This window comes from Podarcis gaigeae, assembly GCF_964106915.1.
Source record: "Podarcis gaigeae genome assembly, chromosome: 15".
NCBI classification, from domain to species: Eukaryota; Metazoa; Chordata; class Lepidosauria; order Squamata; family Lacertidae; genus Podarcis; species Podarcis gaigeae.
The window spans coordinates 36,836,994-36,856,946 of NC_139692.1; the positions used below are offsets into that span (position 1 = coordinate 36,836,994).

Here is a 19,953-nt window from a genome sequence, read left to right on the forward strand (position 1 = left end):
TTTAGTTTTATATGCATTTAATAGTTTACCAATTGGTACAATAAGATTTTTGTTTTAATATGCAGAAAACATGAATAAATTTTGTTTTACACAGTCTGAGAGCAACAAATCTTACTGTAAAACACAGAGCAGTATTATATACATTCCTTTACTGATTTTTTTTAAATTTTAATTGTGTCAATATCTTCAGTTTAACTCCTACAGTCTGGGGGTGAGGGGGGAAGCTTTCTCCAATGGCAATCTCTACACCGTTCTTAATGGGGGGGAGAAATATAGATGCTTGTCGTCATGTCAGTGTTGGGATCAAACTTCTAAAAACGTGGAATATTTTGCTAATTCTCTTCAGAAAGAACTTTGGACAGCTTGAAGGATATGCTTAGGACAAGAAAGTGGTTACTTACAGGGACACAGCAGAAAGAGAATAAAAAAAGGCTGGTTAACATCCAGTCATGACTTGCCAATCTGGCTCAACCTTTTGCCCACCCTCTGCCCCCCCACAAAAAAAGAAAACCTCCCAAACAAGTTTCCCTATTTTATACACATCATTTCTGCCACTAATGGAGAGGTTTTGCAGTAGCTAGTACCCTGGGTATTTATTTTTAAATATACACAGCCAGAGTGAGAATATGGAATAATTAAGTCGATTTTTTCTTTTTCTTTTTTCCTTCATTCAAATTCTGTTAAAATTTTGCACTCAAAACAATCCATGTCAGGATTATCAAGCCACTGCGGAGGAAAAACCCAACCCAAACCGTATCCTTTTAAATAGCTTTCATGGGGTGGGAAGATGGGATGAGGGACGGGCAGAGAAGTGAGGTGAGAGAAGAGAAAGCTATTTAAGAATGATTTAAACAGGCAGTTCATTTCACATTAAAAAAAAAAAAGAGTTTAGAGGTAAATGGGAGAAGCAGCCAGGTGTCAACAGATTAGACCAGGGGTGGAGGGGTAGGGGTAGCTTGGTGAGGCGAGAGCCAAAGCTTTCAAAATACTACAGTGCTCCACAGCTTCTTGACAACTTGCTAGCAACTAGTATTTTCTGGGGTTTGTTTTTCTTAAAAAAAAAAAATTGTGCCCTGGGCACTTCATTGGTCACACCACACACAAAAGCAGGACGGCTTTTAAATGAAAATGGTAAAGTGCAGGATGCTCCAAGTCATCAGCTCTCAGATTGTGTCCAGATCAAAAAAGAGGGGAGGGTGGATTTTGCACTTTCAAAAAGAAAAATGAATCTGGGATTTATTTTTTTCCTGGGCACATCTTAATAATCCATGCAGTTCTGGAGTGTGTGTGTGTGTGTGTGTGTGTGTGTGTGTGTGTGTGTTGAAATACATGTCTAGGTATGTATTTGTGGCTTTGTTTCAAGAGACTGGACACCAAAACTGGTCTGTTTGCAAGCGTGGTGCTTGACCACTGCCCTTTCAGTTTTAAAAACAGAATGTCACTCTTTGTGTGACGGAACACACAGCAATACACTCCTGAATACCTTCTGATATATATATATTTTAAAAAAATCCTCTTTCAATCCAAACCAGTAAACCTCAGCGCTTGAGACTCTTCACGGGAGAAAAAGAAAAGGCACAGGATTAAGATAGCCAGAGCGAAGCACAAAAGCCAACTCCTAGGGACAACTCCGCCACACCACCAACTTCTCCCCTTTTCCATTTTCTTTTGTTTTAAAACCAGGGGTGTAACTGCTGGTGCAGTCTACAACCACTCATGGTAATTCGCCTATTATTGTAAACCGGCTAAATGGACGTGTAGCTTACAAGTTTAAAGTTACTCAACGCCAAGGAGGTTTCGTGACTACTAGAGGCTACAAAATGGTTCCTTTTTTTTATCCTAAAACCATGTATTATGTTCAAAGGAGTGAAGGGAATAGTGGTCAAGCTCCCGTGTTAATAGGTACCTTAGTTTCACAGACTCTGCAAATGCAGAGTTTACCTTTAACCCTTAAAAAAGAAAAGAACCAGGATTTCTACACCTCAGCCAAGAATTACTTTACAATTGCTAACCGGCATTGCTATGACTGCCCCACTACAGATTCAGAAATTCTCAAAAAGGCAAAACCAGCAATGAACTCCCTGTCAAAAACAGCTTAAAAACGAGGGTAAGACTTCAAAATGTGTAAGATTCGGCTTGTGGGAAACTTGCTCACTAAAAAAACGGCATTCTCCAGATGTCAGGACTTGCACCCTTACTTACTGCCCACCCTTTCAAGTCATTCACTGCCTTTGGTTTCCCAGCTCCCGTAAAAGAAGCCAAACACCAAAAAATCCTCCTTGCGGGTGAACCAAAATGTGTGATTAAGCCTTATTTCTACTGACATGCAAGTAACCCTCCAAACAAGTGGGGGGTTTTGTTGCTTTTTTGTTTTAAGGGCCAGTTCTTTTAAAAGCCAGAGCTAATAAAACAAAATACTTAATGTGTGTTAAAATTTGTCAGACTGACAGTTTGTCCAGACTGGTACGTGGATTTTTGGAGGGCTGGAATAAAGGGCTGGACTTAAAAATGCCTATAACAGAACGTGACCAATAAAAGGCTGATTGAACGATGCTTGCTCCTTGGAAAAAAGATGAATTGGGGGGCATTTCTTTCTTTTAGAGCTCTTCAAATTAAGGGGGCAGCTTCCAAACTGAAGCTGGCTTCAAAACTCTGTAACAAGAGCAGGCTTTTGCATGTCAGCAGGTGGATTTAACATGCGGTTGTAAGGTTATCTAGAAGCTTGCAAAGTACCTGCTAGCGTCAGTGGTTCTCCTCCTCCTGTTTCCCTCTTTCTTTCTTTCTTTCTTTCTTTCTTTCTTTCTTTCTTTCTACAGTGCTTTTTTTGGAGCACTGCAAACTCTGCTCTCATGTCCCATCACATCTGACCATCCTCTGGCTCCCTGTCCTGCTTTCAGACCTTTTCGCTAACTGGAAAGGAGAGGGAATCACACCACTATTACCCTGTTTGCTGCACACTCACCAACTACCAGGGAAAGCAGGGGAGGAGAGAGGACACCCTCAGATATTGTGGACATCGCACAAGCCTGATAAACCACAACCAAAGCCAACAGAAAGCTGAACTGTCAGGAGTCAACTGGGAGATTGAGTCCAACTGTCCAGTTAAGAGCTACGTTCAAGCAAGACTGACAGACTCCCTAAGACACATTTTGCATGGAAAGCATTAAGCGCCAAGTGTTAGAATGCAATAGAACTCCAACAACCATTTCTTTAAAAAAAAAAAAAAATACACGTCACATCATACCAAGGTTTCTCTTCCTATATTGCAGCTTGTTAGTATCAGGATACTAACCTTTTTTTTTTCTTTTTAAACGTGATAGGAAGCCAAAATAAAAATATATCCTATTGATTTGGCAAATATATCATGACGAGAAAAAACTGGAAGTTTTAATTAGTTTCCATTAATTACATAAGGTTCTAAGTTGCAGCCTTGTTTATCTAGTATCCTTAGATTTCTTAAGCACACTTAAGTGATGTTGTTACAGAGATACGTGTTTCTTGAAAGAGCCCTCCCCACCCCACCCAAAAAAAGAATCCGTATGAGAGTCACTAGTTATAGGCACCACCCAACAGAAGAGAACGGGTGTTCAGTTTATCCAGCACAGAACGGGATTTTGCTGCTGCTGGTGGTTTAAGTGCCCTTAATTCAACCAACCAGCTTCTGCCTTCGCAGGTCTGATGTGACCAATGCCAGCCCATGTCCTTAAACCTATGGTACTTCTAGACAACGTATGTAAATTTACAGTATACAATTTGGATTCACCATGCATGAATACTTTGTGTGTAACATTTAATAAGCTCAATCTACATCCAGAATAATTTACATGAAAGGACAATATTTATTTTAAACAGAGCTCAATGGGTAACCATGGTATCCGAGTGCATCCAGAGGGGGAGGGAAAGAGGGGGGTGGGCCAGGTGTGAATTCAATCAACGGCACTCCCACACTTTTACTGTTTGATCTACGCTGCCGGTAACCACAAAGGGCGCTGTCTTGTGGAAATCTGCAAGAGAGAGGGGGGCGGGGGAAGACAGGAAGTTACTAACAGCACCACAAAGGATACTAGAGCTGGAAAATGTCCATGATGCTGGATCAGCCAAAAGATTTTAAAATTCAGTACATATACTGTGAGTGGCCATGGCAAATCTTTATTGTTTCCTACACTGTAGAGAGTTTATGCCTGAAGGGAACCTGCTAGGACTTGCCGGCTTTCATTGTTTTCCTTTAGCTTTTCATCAAAAACCTGTATTTTGAGGCAGTGGAGAAACTGCCTCTGAGTGTCCTCTTGGGTGAGGGCTGTATTAATTGAGGGTTCCAAAAACACACTTGTTCCTCCTCCCTAAGGAACCTTGAGAAGTGCAGTCTGTGCACAGATCTGTGAAAGGAGGAGATACCCAGTTTACCCTAAACTACAGCCCCCATTATTTCCCCCTCTCACAGGGAGAGCCATGCCAGCAGCTAATGCATACTATTAGTGTAAACTAGCAGTGCAGACATACCTTTACTCTGCCCTCCTCCTCCTCCTAACATTTTTTTTAAAAGAAAAATGATGGTGCCACTGATGCAACGCACCTTGAGTTACGTCAGCAAACCACTAGCTGAAAGGCCCACGTCACTGATCATCCATCAGCCATCATTAGCAGTACAGTCAGCACAGCAAGTCAGGGATGGCTTGCCAATAAATGTAAAGCAGGTTGGCTTTTATGGGTCCTGTGAACTGGAGAGGTGGGGGCAGAGGAACAACCAGCTCTGAACAAAGGAACAGGGAACAGGGAACCTCTACCTCAAGGGATATAAAGGAGCTTCACTCCTATTGAAGCCAGTTTCAATTTTCATTATGCCTGTACAAGCAACTAATTTTTCCACTTTTTTCTTTGCTTGAAAAAAAGGTTGCTGCACAGAAACAAATGAAACCCAACTGTCTTCACCAGCTTGGCAAAACACTACTAGCATATACTTTCCCTGTAACTTCCAACATGCCCCCTTCCCCTTTCTTCTTTTGTGAAAAGAGGGAGGCCAGACACTTTTCGTAGCATGGGGACTTTTAAGCGAACCTAACACAGGTATACTCTGACAGTCTATAGAGAGTATTTAGTGCAGTGTATCCCTTCTTAGCTGAAGAGTGGTGCCACTGGTTTATGAGTTGGGCTCCAGGTAAAGACCAACCTACAGAGAAGACGTAGGTCTGTACTCAGCTGCGTTGTGCTGGAATAAGTGCACATACATACCCAACGAGGTAACAAAGTGTTCGTGCGCATTGAGAGTCTTCATGCATCTTTTGTTCTTGTAGTCCCAGACACGCAAGGTCTTGTCATCAGCACAGCTCAAAATAAATTTCCCCCCAGAATGGAACAGGACGCCACGTACCCAGTTATCATGGCCCACCTGTTGAGAGAGGGAAAAAATGGCACAAGGTCACAAGAGAGTACGTATTGTGTGCACACCTGAACATTCACAACATGATTTGAAATCCAATGGTAAGATCATTCCACTACTTGCCCCAAACTAACCGCCTTGGAACTATAGGAAATTGAATTACCCAGATGAGAACAGGGCCCTGTGATGGATTATTCCTTCAATCTGTACAGATTCTATTCATTCTAACTAGTCTGGCTGGATTCCTCAGAGACTGTTTTGAGGTCATCCAGGAAATATTGTCTCATCTACTCCCTTATGAAGCAACAGTATACAGGATTGCAGTCCGACAGGAGGGGGACACACAGGAACTTACAAGTGTCATAAGGCACATGCCAGTACTAATGTCCCACATCTTAATGGTCTTGTCTCTAGAGCCAGAAAGCAGGAAAGGCCCAGGCTTGCCACTCTTCTTGGTCTATAAAGGAAAGAGAAGGAAATTACAAAAATGAATACTCCAGGTGGCAGAAACGCAGACCCACCTTTGGAGTACCTGAGACCTAAAACAAGCACAAAGAAAGTTGTGCTCCAGGTAAACAGGACTCAGAAGTCAATTAAACACTTTATGTTAATGAACACGGCAGCAACACTCACACACTTTTAAAACATAATTCTTTAGACTTTGCCAATGAACATAAAAAGTTGTTTATGTTCAATTACAATTAATGATCTATTTAAAGAGAAGCTTGTTTTTCTAATGCAACGATACTGCTGTCTGCATTTTTTTAAGCTTATAGAGTTTAGCCACTCAAAGAAATCTTAGAACTAGAAGAAAGTTCCCTACGACTCACTAACGACATTGCCTGGGGTCACGTATGGGGCAGGGGAGAGAAATGTCCTCCAAGCACTAGGCACTCCTGCCGAATTTGGCCTCCACTGGCTGTTTTCTTCTCTCTTTCTCCCTCCCTTCAGTATCCAGCCTGAAGAAGAGTTCTCGAAAATTTAAAGTCACTAACTGGTGCGACTATTTAGCCCATTACCATAAAAAGTTATTATGCTACTGTTTTGGACTGTTAAGTTTTACACTGAGGCCACATTTCTATGTCAGATTGTCATGCCCACTGCCAATTATTCTGTTCACCATTATTCTCCACCGAGGCTCACACCTCCTTCTTTCAAATACGTGTGTCGCCCCTTTCTCCTTTCACTCAAGACACCCACTAGAGCTGCTTAAGATACTCCCCCAAAATTCAACTGGGAAATCTAAAAGAGAAGGGAACCAGGGAAATCTATCATACAATCTTTTGCTCTTAGAACCAAAGAGATAAACGCACAACTCCATAATCTATTCTATTCACATTCAGCCAAAACACATTAATCTCTCTTAAGAGTGTGGAATTCTTAAGTGTATGTCTCTCCCTTCTACATGCCTCCATTAATATCTAAGCCAGGATAGGCTCAGGCTAAAACGACTTCTTGAGCCTCACAACTCTCTTCACCTTCCATGCCTTTCTTGGGCAATCATTTCTGCAACGAGCCAGTAGAGGGCAGAGGAGAAGTGAAGCAGCTAAGCAGTCAGCTGAGAGGTATGTCCTTAAATCACACACACATGCCTTTTATTTTAAGTAAGTGAAAAAAGGGACCAGGTTCAAACTTAGCCACTGTTGAGTGATAGCACATGTCCCCTGTGGTGCCCCAAATAATTCAGAAAAGAAAGTCTATCTCCCTTTATGGAAGTGACTTATTTCAAGAGGCCAAGTATGTAGGATTCTGACACGCTCTAGAACAAGAAGGAGTAAGAGTCTAGTGCACTTGGGGGGAGGGATGTTCTTTAAAAAATGGGTTTTCAGTATGTAACCACACAAGTTTGCCCAAAGCCACCACCTCTTCCTTTTTGAGTTGTTGTTTTTTTTAAGGACTTTGAGCTTTAGATCAGATGTTTATCTGAATCAAAGGCGTGGAATGGCTGTGGAAGACAGCACCAGCATGTGATGGAAATCCGAGGCAACAAGACAGCCACTGCAAATCCCACATGTCCATGCATGCCCCAATGAAGAGTAAGAGGTTGAAATGTACACTGAGGGGAGGGGAGAAGAGAGGAGAGGAGAGAGAAGGAGAGGAGAGAGAAGCGCAATATAAGACTCCTTACCTCAGATCCCGTAGCTTCCGATATGGTGGAATAAGAGCTCTCTGGAGCCCAAGAGATGCACTCTACCACATGCTCATGTTCTCTGAGCTCAGCTTTGCACTCCTTTGTTGCTACCACCCAGACACGCACCGTCTGGTCATTAGAACTACTGGCAATCAGCGTGCCATCCTGGTTAGGCCGCACCATGCGGACCCATTCTCTATGCCCCGTGAAAGTCTTCACGCAGTAGCTGTTTGCAAGGAAAATAAACAAAAAGAAGACCGCTGTTGACAGAACACTACTATATAAAGCAAGAATTGAAGTATTGATGGTTTAGGGACAATGCTGGCGTTTGGCAGCAGTTGTAAACAGAATGTTTTGACAAATGAAAGGTCTAAATTGAGTTGAGAAGACTGGGGGAAGTCTGGGCAAATGGAAAGGAAGAAAACAGCAGCTAGAACAAGGGGCTGCGCAGAAGGTTAAACCAAAGGTTACTTGAATCATTTTAAGAATCCATTTCCAAAAGGTAATACAAAATATATATCAGAAGGAGAAGTTGGGAGAATCCTCAACATTGAGGCAATCTTGAGACTCTTTTTAAAAATGAACATTAATTATGCCAGTTTTCTTCTTCCCTCATATTGTTCTTTCTCCTTCTTAGCATTTCTACACTGGTGACACACTAGTTTGTCATTCCTTCTCTCAGAGATCTAATAGGATTCCAAGAAGCACCAAGCCACAGGATCGGAGGGAGGTATACCAGTTAAGCTTGTACAGAAGATATCCCTTTGCTTGCAGTCTTCTCCACCTTTCTGCATGTTTTAAGAGCAACAGCACGGAGCCTTGCCTACATTAGGCTGTTCATCCGTTCATGGGCCCTATCCCACTTGCCGAAGACCAATGGCATATACCACTAGTCACTAGCCTTCCAGATGTTGCAGACTACAATTCCCAACTGCTGGCCATTCTGGCTGGGGCTGATGGGAGTTGAAGTACAACAACAAGAGCCCATGAGGTTCCCCATCCCCATGCATTAGGGGGAATCTTCAAAAAGCAACCAGGCACTGTTTCTTCCATCACATGAACACATCTGCAAGATCTTACCCTGTTTGAACTTCCCACATTTTGATGGTTTTATCCCTCGAGGCAGAGACTATATGATCCCCATTGGGCATGATGGCTACTGAAGAAACATTATGATCATGACCTAGAAAAAGAAAACACAACAAACACGCTCACATCAGGCTTCTGCTGCGACTGTGTTAGTTCACAATGTGTGTGAAGAGTACTCAATTCACACAAGCAACAATAATCCTGCATGGTAACCCTCAATATGCAAACCAGGGACCCAACTGAGAGAAATACAGGACGTCTACAGTGGTTGTCTGGCTATTAGAAGAAGTGGTAATAAGCAACATGAAACTATCATGGCTGCATTTCCCAGTTTCAAAGTCAGGCAAGGCAGGTGCATTAGATGTTCAGCACTTTTACCAGCAAAAGAGAAAGTGATGGTGCAGCAGCAATGAAGAGGGAGCATGCAGTACCGTGTGTTCCAGGCAAGCAGGCATCAGGTGGTCATATATGAAATACTGAGAACACTCTGGTTGCCACATCTCAAAAATATATCATTGAGCTGGTAACAAAAGTTTGAAAGGGACAGGCAAAAAGGTGCAAAGGTGGAAACACCACTGCCCCCTTGCCCAAATCTTGCATGCATGCCAGAAGACCTGGGGAGGGTATCACACAGCCCTCATCTTTGTACTACAAAATCTTAGGAGAAGCTGGAAGCAGCAACACTCTTCTTTAGAGGATTTCCTTGCTCCATCACTGCATGAAGAAACCCCTCCCCAAAGTTTTCCAAGCATGCAAAGCAGACAAGGGGCAAGCGACGCGGGGAAATCTATTTATCCTGTTGGCTTTGGGGGCAAGCAGAAGCAGCCCAGGTCTTTCTTTCACAGCGAGGCTTGATTTGTATTGCTCCAAAGCTCAGGGTGGTGTAAGAAGCTTCTCTCTGATTCTAGAGAACTGGAACGGGAGGGGAGCTTGTGAAGATGTGCTCTCTCTCCAATGCTTCTCTGGGAAACAGCAACCATCTTCTCCCATGCTGGGTCCAGTGACACAGTACTCGTTTCCACAGGCCGTAAATGCACTTATAGAGGCACATTCTGCTTATACAGGCTCTTTAAGGACACTCCTAGGCAGCAACAAGAAATGGCAAGAACCGCTGCTTCTGCTATTTTTCCCTGGTAAGAAAGGCAGGCAGCTGCCTCCAGAAAGCTGAACAGAGCAGGGGGGGATTGCACATGAAGCAGAATTCACATTTGCAAAACTCTAGCCTAGCCTAATCCACCCAATCCCTTTCAAATCATATTTTCCCATTTCAAATGTTGAGTCCTTCCCATTGTTTTGAGCAGTTAACAATGCTTCAAACAAGCAAGCTATGGTCTGAACACAGAAGGCAGGCAGGTTTCAACTATGGAGCAAAAATTATGCCCTCCTTGGGAAATATCCAAGATTCTTATATAGCTGCCAACAGAATGAACCAAAATGTGATGCTTCCCATAGGTACTTCAGCTCTAACCATACTATACAGTAGAGCAAGATTGCCTCGTCTCATTTCCCAGCAAGCTAAGGAAATGGGCCCATATTAAAGCCTTACAGCTCCCACTTCGTCAAAATAGCAATAGGGAACACAAGCCTGTTAAGATTTCAAGCACAGGCTGCAAAATATACCCAGGATACTGACCAGGTAACAACCATCTTTTTATCTAATAACTCAAAATGTGAACATGGTGGGTCTGTGTTTTGACTATACCAATTTCAGATTGCAAGTGACAGCCCCCATGATTATCTTCTTTCATACAGAACAATTCTCTGCTGGAGAGTCAGAGAGACAGCTAAGCTAGAATCATTCTTTCCAACAACTAGCTTTACACGTGCAGTAATTTTTATTGAGAGGAGAGCATTCAATCGTGTGATGCCCTCCCCTCCACATGTCTGCTGACTGAAGTAATATAGTTCAGCCATGAGTTTACCACATCATATGTGTAAGGCAGGGGTGGGAAACCTCCAGCCCTCCCCCATTTGACCTGCAAAGCCAAAGCCATGCCTGTCTGCCCAGTACACCAGCAGGTGTGGGGCGGGCACCATTAATCAGTTGATTAGCAGCATCTGCAAAGCACGCTGAAATGGATTTCTCAGGACCCAACAATCAGCTGAAAAGCCCCTTGCAAATCGCTATCTTGCAGCGTTCCCCCCCCCCCAAAAAAAAACCTTGGTTTAAGAGTTCTGCATCCCCTTCCTAATTTCAGTTTCAAGAAAAGGGCAAGTCTGGACTGGTTTGATATTAATTCACAATCCAAGTGTGGGATTCCTCAATTCCTTACCATGCATGGTTCTGATGCACTCAAAGCCCTGGAAATCCCATAGCTTAATTGTCATATCTGCAGAGCAGGAGGCCAATAACTTGCCGCTGTGGTCGAAGGAAATATCCTGCACTGAGTCTGTGTGGCCCTTCAGGGTTCGTTCAAAATCACCTGTCTCATAATCCCATACCTAGGAAGCAGACAAAGAAATTGGTGAACATCTGCCCTCACAATATATATATATATATATATATGCAGGTTTTGGTGAAAATCTACGAAAGCATATATATATATATATATATATATATATATATATATATATTTCTTCCAGGCTCTCATTTGCATTCAAAGCAGCTGTCTGGCACTCTGTTCAACATTAATTCAAAATGGAAGAAAGAGATGGAGCAAGGGAAGAACCAATAACATTTTCAAAGGGTATACTGACTTTTCAAATTATACTGACTTTTCAAATTAATTAGACAATAATAAGCACCTCTCCTTCTCTCTCCACCCACCTATTTCCAAGATAAATCAATAAGCCAGAAGACAGCACATTTTGCTGCTCTTCCTGTTGCCTTAAATAAGAGCAGACTCCCTTTCTATGGGATGATGCACATGTTTTATTTGTGTAGACACATAAAACTCCTGCTTTCTATGAGACAAAAGCAATACCAAGGTAGAATACTTTATTTCAAATTCTTGAGTATCTGCCTTGCACACATTGGCAACTAAGAATAAAGCCAGAACATAAAATGGGAGGAACCAGTCACCCAAATGGGTCAATGGATGCCAGGCAGGACACAAGTTTTTAAAATATTATTATTCCATTTGCCTTCACCCCAAGGTCCCAGCATTGGTCACAACAATTAGAACAGAGTTATAAAAAACAGTTTAAAGCAACTTAAATCTACAGAAATAAAATGGGTCCTAAAAATATACATTCTCAAGTGTCAAAAGCCAGAGGCGTATCTTCAGCATTTGCCACAAACTATATAATGAAAATGCCAGACACATCTTTATCAGTAGTGACTTCCACAACCTAGGGCTTGCCAAAGAAAATGCCCTCTGTTGGGCCATACCCCCCTTTCTGAGGGATGTGGAACTACCAAGAGGGCCTCCTCTGCCAATCTTAGCAGCCAAGGGGGTCTGTAGAGAACGAGTCAGTCTTTAAAGCAGTATTCCCAATTGGCGTTCTGCAGACATTCATGTAACAAAAACTACCATAGAGATAACACCATTTTCAAAAGTAGGGGCTTGGCTTTTGAAAAACAGGGGATCTGCAGTACTTAGAGGTAATTGGGAACCACTGCTTTAAAGTATTTGAGGCCTAAAGGGCCAATCCATTTAAGGATCTGTCTTGTGATTACCCCGTCCTCCACTGTTCACTCAAGTCTCTTGTGACTACAGAACAAAAGGTGTGCTGGGGTTTGTTTTTGTTTTTCATGGGTCATGTATGAAAAACCCAATTGCTTCAGGTGATGTATTAAAACAATATATTATATGACACAGCCCTTAAGTATTAATATACTCACTACCCGTCTGGCCAGTGCCTCCTTGCTTGCCAGCCTCTCCCCACTAACTGTGCCAAAGATATTTGACTGTACCAATGCCAGCCCTAGCAACTCCTTATATGCAGGGCCCTGTACTCACCAAGGTGGCCAACCTGTGTTCTACTAGTTCACAGTGACTGAATGCTCCTCCATCCAATAATCACCACCATTATCCTTGCATACAAAAAGCTAGCAAATTTCAGGGGGAAGCCTAGCCTTTTGTGGAAGGAATCTGTGTTGTGCATAGAAGAGCAATAGTTATGGCCCAAAGTGGAGCCTCAGAGCAAAGATAACAGGTTGACCACCTCACTGAGAATCAAGCTATAACGAGATTCAGGCTCCAGGAAGCTTCCACATGAATGAGTCCCAAAGACTGGAAACTACAATCAACTTACTCATTGTGTTCTTGGTGTTCTTACTAAGGGCCCCAGTACTACAGTACAGTAAGTGGCATACTTGAAGAATCCTAAGCTGTTTAAGATTGTACATTATATTGTGCCCAGGAGTGTTCCTGCAGCAAACAAACACAGGCTTCAAAGAGTAGGTGAGAATAGTACATTAACCCATGCCAGCTTCAGGAGGCAAACCACCAGGCTGCGTATTAACTGAAGCTTCTACATTTCTATGGGTGACCACAAACACAGAATGCTATTTTGCAAAAAAAATATTACTTGGGCTAACACAGTCCAAAAAACACAATGGGAGCCATATCCCAATTCTGATCAGCTCACACCTCCTGTGTCAATAGCCTGCAGCATCCCCTTGTGGTGCACACTTCTGGAGAGCTGCAAGACAGACCAGGTTTATAGAAGAGTCTTACCTTTATTGTGGCATCCTCTGAAGCAGAAACCATAACACTGAAAACTGGATGGAAAATTACTCTTGTGACAGGACTCCTGTGTCCACTCAACGCATACTTTTCTGGAGGACGAGGGATCCATTCTTTAGGGTCTCGCTTCTGACCAAGTGGCCCACCTGAAGTAAATTCTTCCTTAGCTTCATTTAGTTTGGATTCCAATTCCATAACCTAAATGGTTTTGGAGAGAGGGCAGGGAGAGAGGAGTGGAGAGAACAAACAAAAGTGTAAGACAAACAAAAGGTGATACCTGGTGTTCAACTTTGTGATATATCACCAGCTACACATCACGATATACTGATATACCACAATGTCTGAAATAAGACCTTGCAAGTCCTGAAGGACCAACACACATTGACCATTACCAAATCCACAGCAACACTGGAACTGTGCCACACAGCTCTCAAATTATCTTCAAGTACAAGCTGTAACAGCTAAAAGGAACTGAACAAAACCTGAGATCCACATGAAAATATCTGCCTGGTTATCTTGAAATCAATCCAACCCTCCTTAGCTCATTTTAGCTTTAAGAAAATGTGTTTGTCGTCATTTTTACTTTACCTGAACTTTGTTCCCTTAGATACGAGTGCAAGTCTACTGCTCTGTCATTCCTTCCTTATCGGCCAGAATTTTTCTCTTTCCTGCGTTTTGCATCAAATATCCTTGCTACGATTACCTTTTAACAATGCTTCTTGTGTTTGTTTAAAGCAAAAACCTGCCAAGGCTTCAGCTGGATCCTATCTCTTACATACCTCCTAGCCTTGAGACCAGTGGGCATATTTAGAGGAATTAGGAGACTATAGCTGGGTGATACCTGGTTTTCAACCAGCTGAACATCATGATATACTGATATATCACAATGTCTGAAATAAGAATGGAGCTATGTGGAGGCATTGGCTGACTTCACGGTTTTTCACACATTGTGATTCTTGCATAGCACACACAGATATAAATCATGATTTGCAATACGTTGTCAGGTCAAAAATTATAAAACCAGTTATCATAGTATGGACTTCCAACCGGATAGGTTGCTTTGCATACTTCTTTTAAAAGCACTGCAACAGTGTTACCAGCAATATACCAACTGAGGCTTGTACTCACCTTCTTTTGTAATCTTATAACTGATGTCCATTTCTTTTCCAAGAGTCCAGCATACTTCTTATCTAACTCTTCATTCTGAAGATCAAGAGAATTGTTGTGAACACATAAATTGTAGGACTGGAAGGGACCCTCATGGTCATCTAGCCCAACCCCCCTGCAATGCCATCAGTCCTGCTTAGCAGCATTTTCTCCCAAAATTAAGAACATCAAACAGAGCAATTTTTGCCAGCTTTTTTTTTTTAATAAGAATAGCATTTTCTATTGTCTTAGAAAATGAAGGCATGGAGTTGTGGGGCTTATCAATGAACCCTACAAACCTTTATATATTGCTTGATGCAAATATGTATGAAGCCAGAGATAAAACACATTAAAAGCCAAAGGAACTAGCTATTTAGAGGGAAAAGCTCCTTCCATCTGCTTTCAAGTGCTTCTATGCTTTTGGGGGGTCTTTTCCCCCCCTTTGGACCATGTGAATTGTTTAATGTGGCTGCAACAAACTGCCACCCTTGCAAGTGTGGTGGTTTAATGGGAATGATGGGTTGATACACATTTTCCAGAACTGTCTAACTTCATTGTCCCACAAGTGGCCAAGCAGATATCTTTGGGAAGGAACAAGCAGGGAATGAAAGCAATAACCCTCCATGTTTTTTTGCTCCCCAGCAATCAGTATTCTGTGGCACAGTGCCAGTAAATGTACAGGTTCTGTTTCTTTATCATGCCTAATAAGCTCATCTTCCTCCATGAATTTGTCTGATCCCCTAAGCTTGGGTCCGTCTTGTGGCAGCCAGTGCCATGCTCACACACATTCTGTCAATTACTCTGCCAGGAAGCCACTGCTGTAATCATCAGTGGATGACCTTGACGAACAGGTTTGTGTTAAGAGGCACAATCCTCAGGATATGCATGATCCAGCATCAACCAAGAGCACAAAGCAGACACAAGCACTCAACTATCCGGTGAAGCATCCTGGGCAAGTTTCCCTCCTTACATTATTTCTTCAGGGAAATAACTTCTTGCTTACAGGAAGTTCTCAGAATTTATGAAAGCCAAAAAATCACACCCTCCTCTCTGGTCTGCCCCCATTCTGATTATCTGTGGAGTCAGGGTGTTCAACAAAGGCATGGCCAGAAACCACAGCCCAGCTGAGAAATGAATGTCAAAGGGAGTGGCACTGGTTAAAGTGCAGCAGCTCCCCCACAACTACAAAAATAATAATAATTATTATTATTTTACTTAAACAAGCTGTGTGCCCTATCAATTAAGGGAAGAGGTTAATCTCAAAAATCAAAGGAAGTGCAAACAGATGCTATATGCAATGTTGAAGTTCTGGGGTCTCAGAGTCCAGCAATACTGGAGATTGTAAAAGGCAGAATAGCAAAACGTCAGAACTGGTAATTGGATTATCTTCTTGGTTAAGAGGCCACAGTGGAGGCATTACTACCCTCTGTGCTTGGGGGAATTTGGGGTTATTTGTGGAACTAATTTGTGCTGGAGCCAAATGTAGCCCCTGAAGCAGTTGCACACATAAGATTCCAATTCACTGGTGCTTGGGTTTTGGGGTCTTTTAGTTCATTAAGAGTTCTGCCTAATTCATACTCCCACAGCTTCACTACACAGCTCTCTCATAAGGAAGTGAAACACATCTCCCTAATGACTGCTGTATAACAAGGCTGCTTAGCATATCCAGGTCCTCCTTCTTACCTTTTGGGGGAAAGAGTTTTTAATGAGGTTGATGGGTATGCCAGCACTCCTTTCATCAAGCCCCATTTTCAATTACTCGTACAATGAGATTACAACCAGGACTTTATTTGAATGAGATTTGGGGAAATGAAATGTAGGGCCTCAAGTGGGTACTTTGGTTAAGGCAGACAAAATTCTACGCTTTTACAGCATGATTGGTAGGCCTAAAGGGTACTTAGGAGATTAGCATATATTTAAATGGTTCAGAGTCAGAGTCGCTTATATGATCTGAAGAAATAGCACAGTATTTATAGATCACACCAAGATAGCTATTCCTCATTCAAAACCTACAAAGTAAGAGCTGAATTAGGAGTTTCAATTATTTCAAAAAGAGTTGGGTCAAATGCCTTAGGGCTGGTATACATACACTTCCGTTACAAAGAAAGCCTAAACTCCACCACTTAACATTTAGGTAGTATAAACTGCATGATTGTTGTTGTAGGGAGCATGGAACACAGAAGCAGCACTGCTGTTTCTACCGAAAGCCTGTATTATTCAAATAAGGTCAGCAGGATAAAACATGGAAGAGGAAGACGGGAAAGTACAGATGAGGTGAGGATAAACTGGTAGCAAATGACACATTATTAGCAAGGCCATGGCAGTTCAGGCAAGGCTTTGCAAGAAACAGAATCAAGTAAGTGCTAAACAACATTGTCTCACAAGAAATGTGCTTAAAAGCGCACCTAAATATTATACCAAGATGGAATTGTTTAGAAATCCTAAATAATCTGAAAACAAGAACTGCAGGTGTTATAAAAACTTATGTTAGAAAGAGCATTCCTATATGGGACTGCTCTTGCATTTTCCACAGTCCTTTGGAAAGGTTTCTATGTCTGTGTGAAATTTTGGCTGGTATGGGATGAAATATGGCTAGAGTTGCCACTGAAGAAATTTATAGTACCCATTTTAAACTCTCCCAACTCTGAGTTTTAAGTAAATAGTTGGATCCTTTAGTTTTTGCTGCAAGTGTAAAACATGTTGATTTCAAAATGTATTGTATACATTACACATAGCTAGTACTATTCCAGAGGAATTCCCCAATTAAAGGTGATCAACCAAGTCCTTTCTAGAACAGTTAAAGACTATAGGCATGGATTAAGGAATGGGTTTTCTTTTAATGAGATAGGCCATGTGAAGTTAATAACTACAATGTGATAGGATAGATATCCTTCATGCTTTTTAGTTTCAAGGACAATGTGACATTGTGCAAAGGTTTATAGACATGTAAGAGCTTGTTTGTTCAGGCAATGTCCCACCTAGTCCAGCATCCTATTCTCAGTGACCAACCAGATGCCTGTGGAAAGGATGCAAGCAGGACCAGAGTGCAACAGCACTCTGCCCACCTGTGATTCCCAGCAACTGGAATTCAGAGGCAACAGTGCCTGACAGTGTAGGTGGAACATGGCCATTGTGGCTAGTAGTGAATATCTTGGTCCATTTATCTTGCATTCTCAATGGACAGACCTCAAGTAAAGATAGGTAGAAAATTAACAATTCCACAAACTTAGTTAACTTAACAGTCACTGATAGTAGAAGCTTAAGTAACCATTCAGGTTCATTGCAGAGATTTGTGGGCATTCCATTCCATTACCTCTATTTGGAAAGTTACTGCATATATGACAGAAAGGTTAATCAGAAGCATCACACAAGGAATACAAAGTCTGTACTCACCACATCAAGCTCTGCTTCCTTTTTAAAAACAGAGTATGCCTCTTCATAGCCATTAGAACGAAGGTAATCTGCTATCGCTCGATTTCTAAATGAAGTGAGATTTAGGTCTTTAATTAATATTCCTTTTATAATTAATTCCGTAGAAATTTCCCTCCCCCTCCCATCCACAAAGCTATGTACCCAAACATGCTTGACTGGAACAAGTAAAAGAACAAGTAAAAGAATACCTCCTTCCCTTTTTCTTTGAACTAATGGCTCTTTTGGATATTGTGCACAATGGTTTATTGAACTTTCTGGGGGTCCTTATAACTTCCCTCCATACCCATTGTAGTATAAAAAAAGGCTCTTCATGTGCTGTAGGATAATAATTATCCACTGCCAGGACACTGATTGGGAAAAGCATTCTTGTTGTTTTGCCTTAACTTCTCAGATGCTTTAGAGACCATGGTATAATCCTGGACCACCTAATAGGAATGGGAAAATTTGCTGCGGTTCCCTTGTGGTTAGGTGAGTTTTCTACTGTTGTGCCAGGGGGCAGGGGAGATAGAACATCCTCTTCTGACCAATGCAAATAATCCCAGGGGGTTTTCCTATTACTCAAATATCTAGACGTTGCTAACTGGAGGTGGTTGTCCAAGGATCTGGAGTTTACCATCATCAGTGTGCTGATGAAATTCAATTATGCTTCTCCTTTTTCTTAAATCCCACTGCGGCAGTGGAAACCCTGAATCATTGCTTGGAACCAGTAATGAGCTGGCTGAGACACAATAAACTGAAACTCAACCCAGGTGTGACAGAAGTGGTGGGGAGTGTAGGATTTTTTGATCAAGTAATTAGTGAACAGGACCTGGAGAGTGTCATATGCATCCTTGAACTGCTGATCCACAGAATGGGGCTTCTCTTATGATTCCTAAGAGGTGGCTGTGGCCCAGAGTGCCTTCTTCTTCACAAAGTGCGCCAGCTGTACCCTTGCCTTGGTAAGAGATACCTGCCCTATCACTCTAATGCACTCTGTGCAAATCTGCATTTGAAGAGAATTCAAAAGCTTCAACAGGTCAAAAATGCCAGCATCTGTATTTGTAACTGGTACACTCTGCAAGGACCACACAACACCCTAAGAGATCTATATTGGTTACCTGTTTCCATCTTCAATTTTAAGTGCTGGCTTTGACCCTAAAAGTCTTACTTAGCATTAGTATCTGAAGCAACATTCCCTCCCATATCTTTTATTTCTTTTCTTCTTCTTTTTTGTCTCATCATCATACCTTTTATTGGCATCACATACAAACATCCATAGTAAATCAATACAGAATTACCACCTCCCCTTCATTTGTCAAATGAAAAGAGGCAAAAAAAATCTAACATTACATCTCTAGGTCTCCGGGGAGATCAGGCGTCTGCAATGTGTTTCTGCGACCAAAAACCAAATAAAGATATTTAGCCACTAATTTGGTGAACTCCTGATCATTCCCCAGTAATAGAAAATGTATGACCTCCAACTCTGGTTTCCATTTGGTGATGCAGAGTTGATCTAGAAACTGCTGGTGGAGATCAGAATATAGTTTACATTTAAGAACCATGTGAGTAAGAGTTTCCATCAGGTGATCTTCACATGGGCAAATTCTTTCTTCTTCCACCATTCCTGAGAACCTACCACAAAGGAGGTATGATGGGTTTGAATTAAACCTGGCCATCAAAAATGCCCTTCTTTCTTGAGGGATAAGCAGAAATTCAAGATAATTATAATTAGTTTCATGTGCCCAAGAAAGCTGAAAGTAAAGAGGGGAACATGTTTTCTCTGCTGCTGCTGTTAGTTCCTGGCATTCAATGTCCCACAACCTAGTTTTTATTATAGACTTGGCAGATGGTGGAGGCATCAATCGCAAAAGTTCCATTGACAATCCAAGTTGCTGTACCTTTATGTTAAACTGTTGTAGCCCTGGGGAAAGAAAGGGGTCTGACAAGACCACCGAGGAAGGGATCTTTATCTAATGCGGGGTAGATGTTTAACCAACATAGAAGAAATCTCGCCCAGGCAACGGTCTCTACCTTGTGTTGACCTCCCTCTAAACACAAGGCTGCATAGGGTGCACAACGTGGGACAGCAAAAATCTTAAAAAGGAAAGCTGCCTGCACTAGTTCTACCAACTGGGCAAACCCTGGCAGCCAGACTGGAATTCCATAGA

At 42.0% G+C, this 19,953-nt stretch overlaps 1 protein-coding gene across 2 annotated transcripts in view; it reads right to left on the bottom strand.

The window, feature by feature from the left end:
• The window catches only part of PAFAH1B1 (platelet activating factor acetylhydrolase 1b regulatory subunit 1), a 50,792-nt gene continuing 30,839 nt past the window's right edge, over positions 1-19,953 (bottom strand). Inside the window, exons 3-12 of one of the 2 annotated variants that reach the window (XM_083714711.1) lie at positions 19,136-19,177; positions 17,768-17,852; positions 14,357-14,431; positions 13,220-13,426; positions 10,871-11,039; positions 8,589-8,691; positions 7,506-7,734; positions 5,733-5,834; positions 5,230-5,386; positions 1-4,004 (exon numbers count right to left, since the gene is read on the bottom strand). In XM_083714711.1, coding sequence (XP_083570837.1) covers positions 3,931-4,004; positions 5,230-5,386; positions 5,733-5,834; positions 7,506-7,734; positions 8,589-8,691; positions 10,871-11,039; positions 13,220-13,426; positions 14,357-14,431; positions 17,768-17,852; positions 19,136-19,177 — 1,243 coding nt within the window. In that variant the 3' untranslated portion in view covers positions 1-3,930. The remainder of the gene's footprint in view (positions 4,005-5,229; positions 5,387-5,732; positions 5,835-7,505; positions 7,735-8,588; positions 8,692-10,870; positions 11,040-13,219; positions 13,427-14,356; positions 14,432-17,767; positions 17,853-19,135; positions 19,178-19,953) is intronic. The other variant, XM_083714712.1, reaches the window with a different exon arrangement.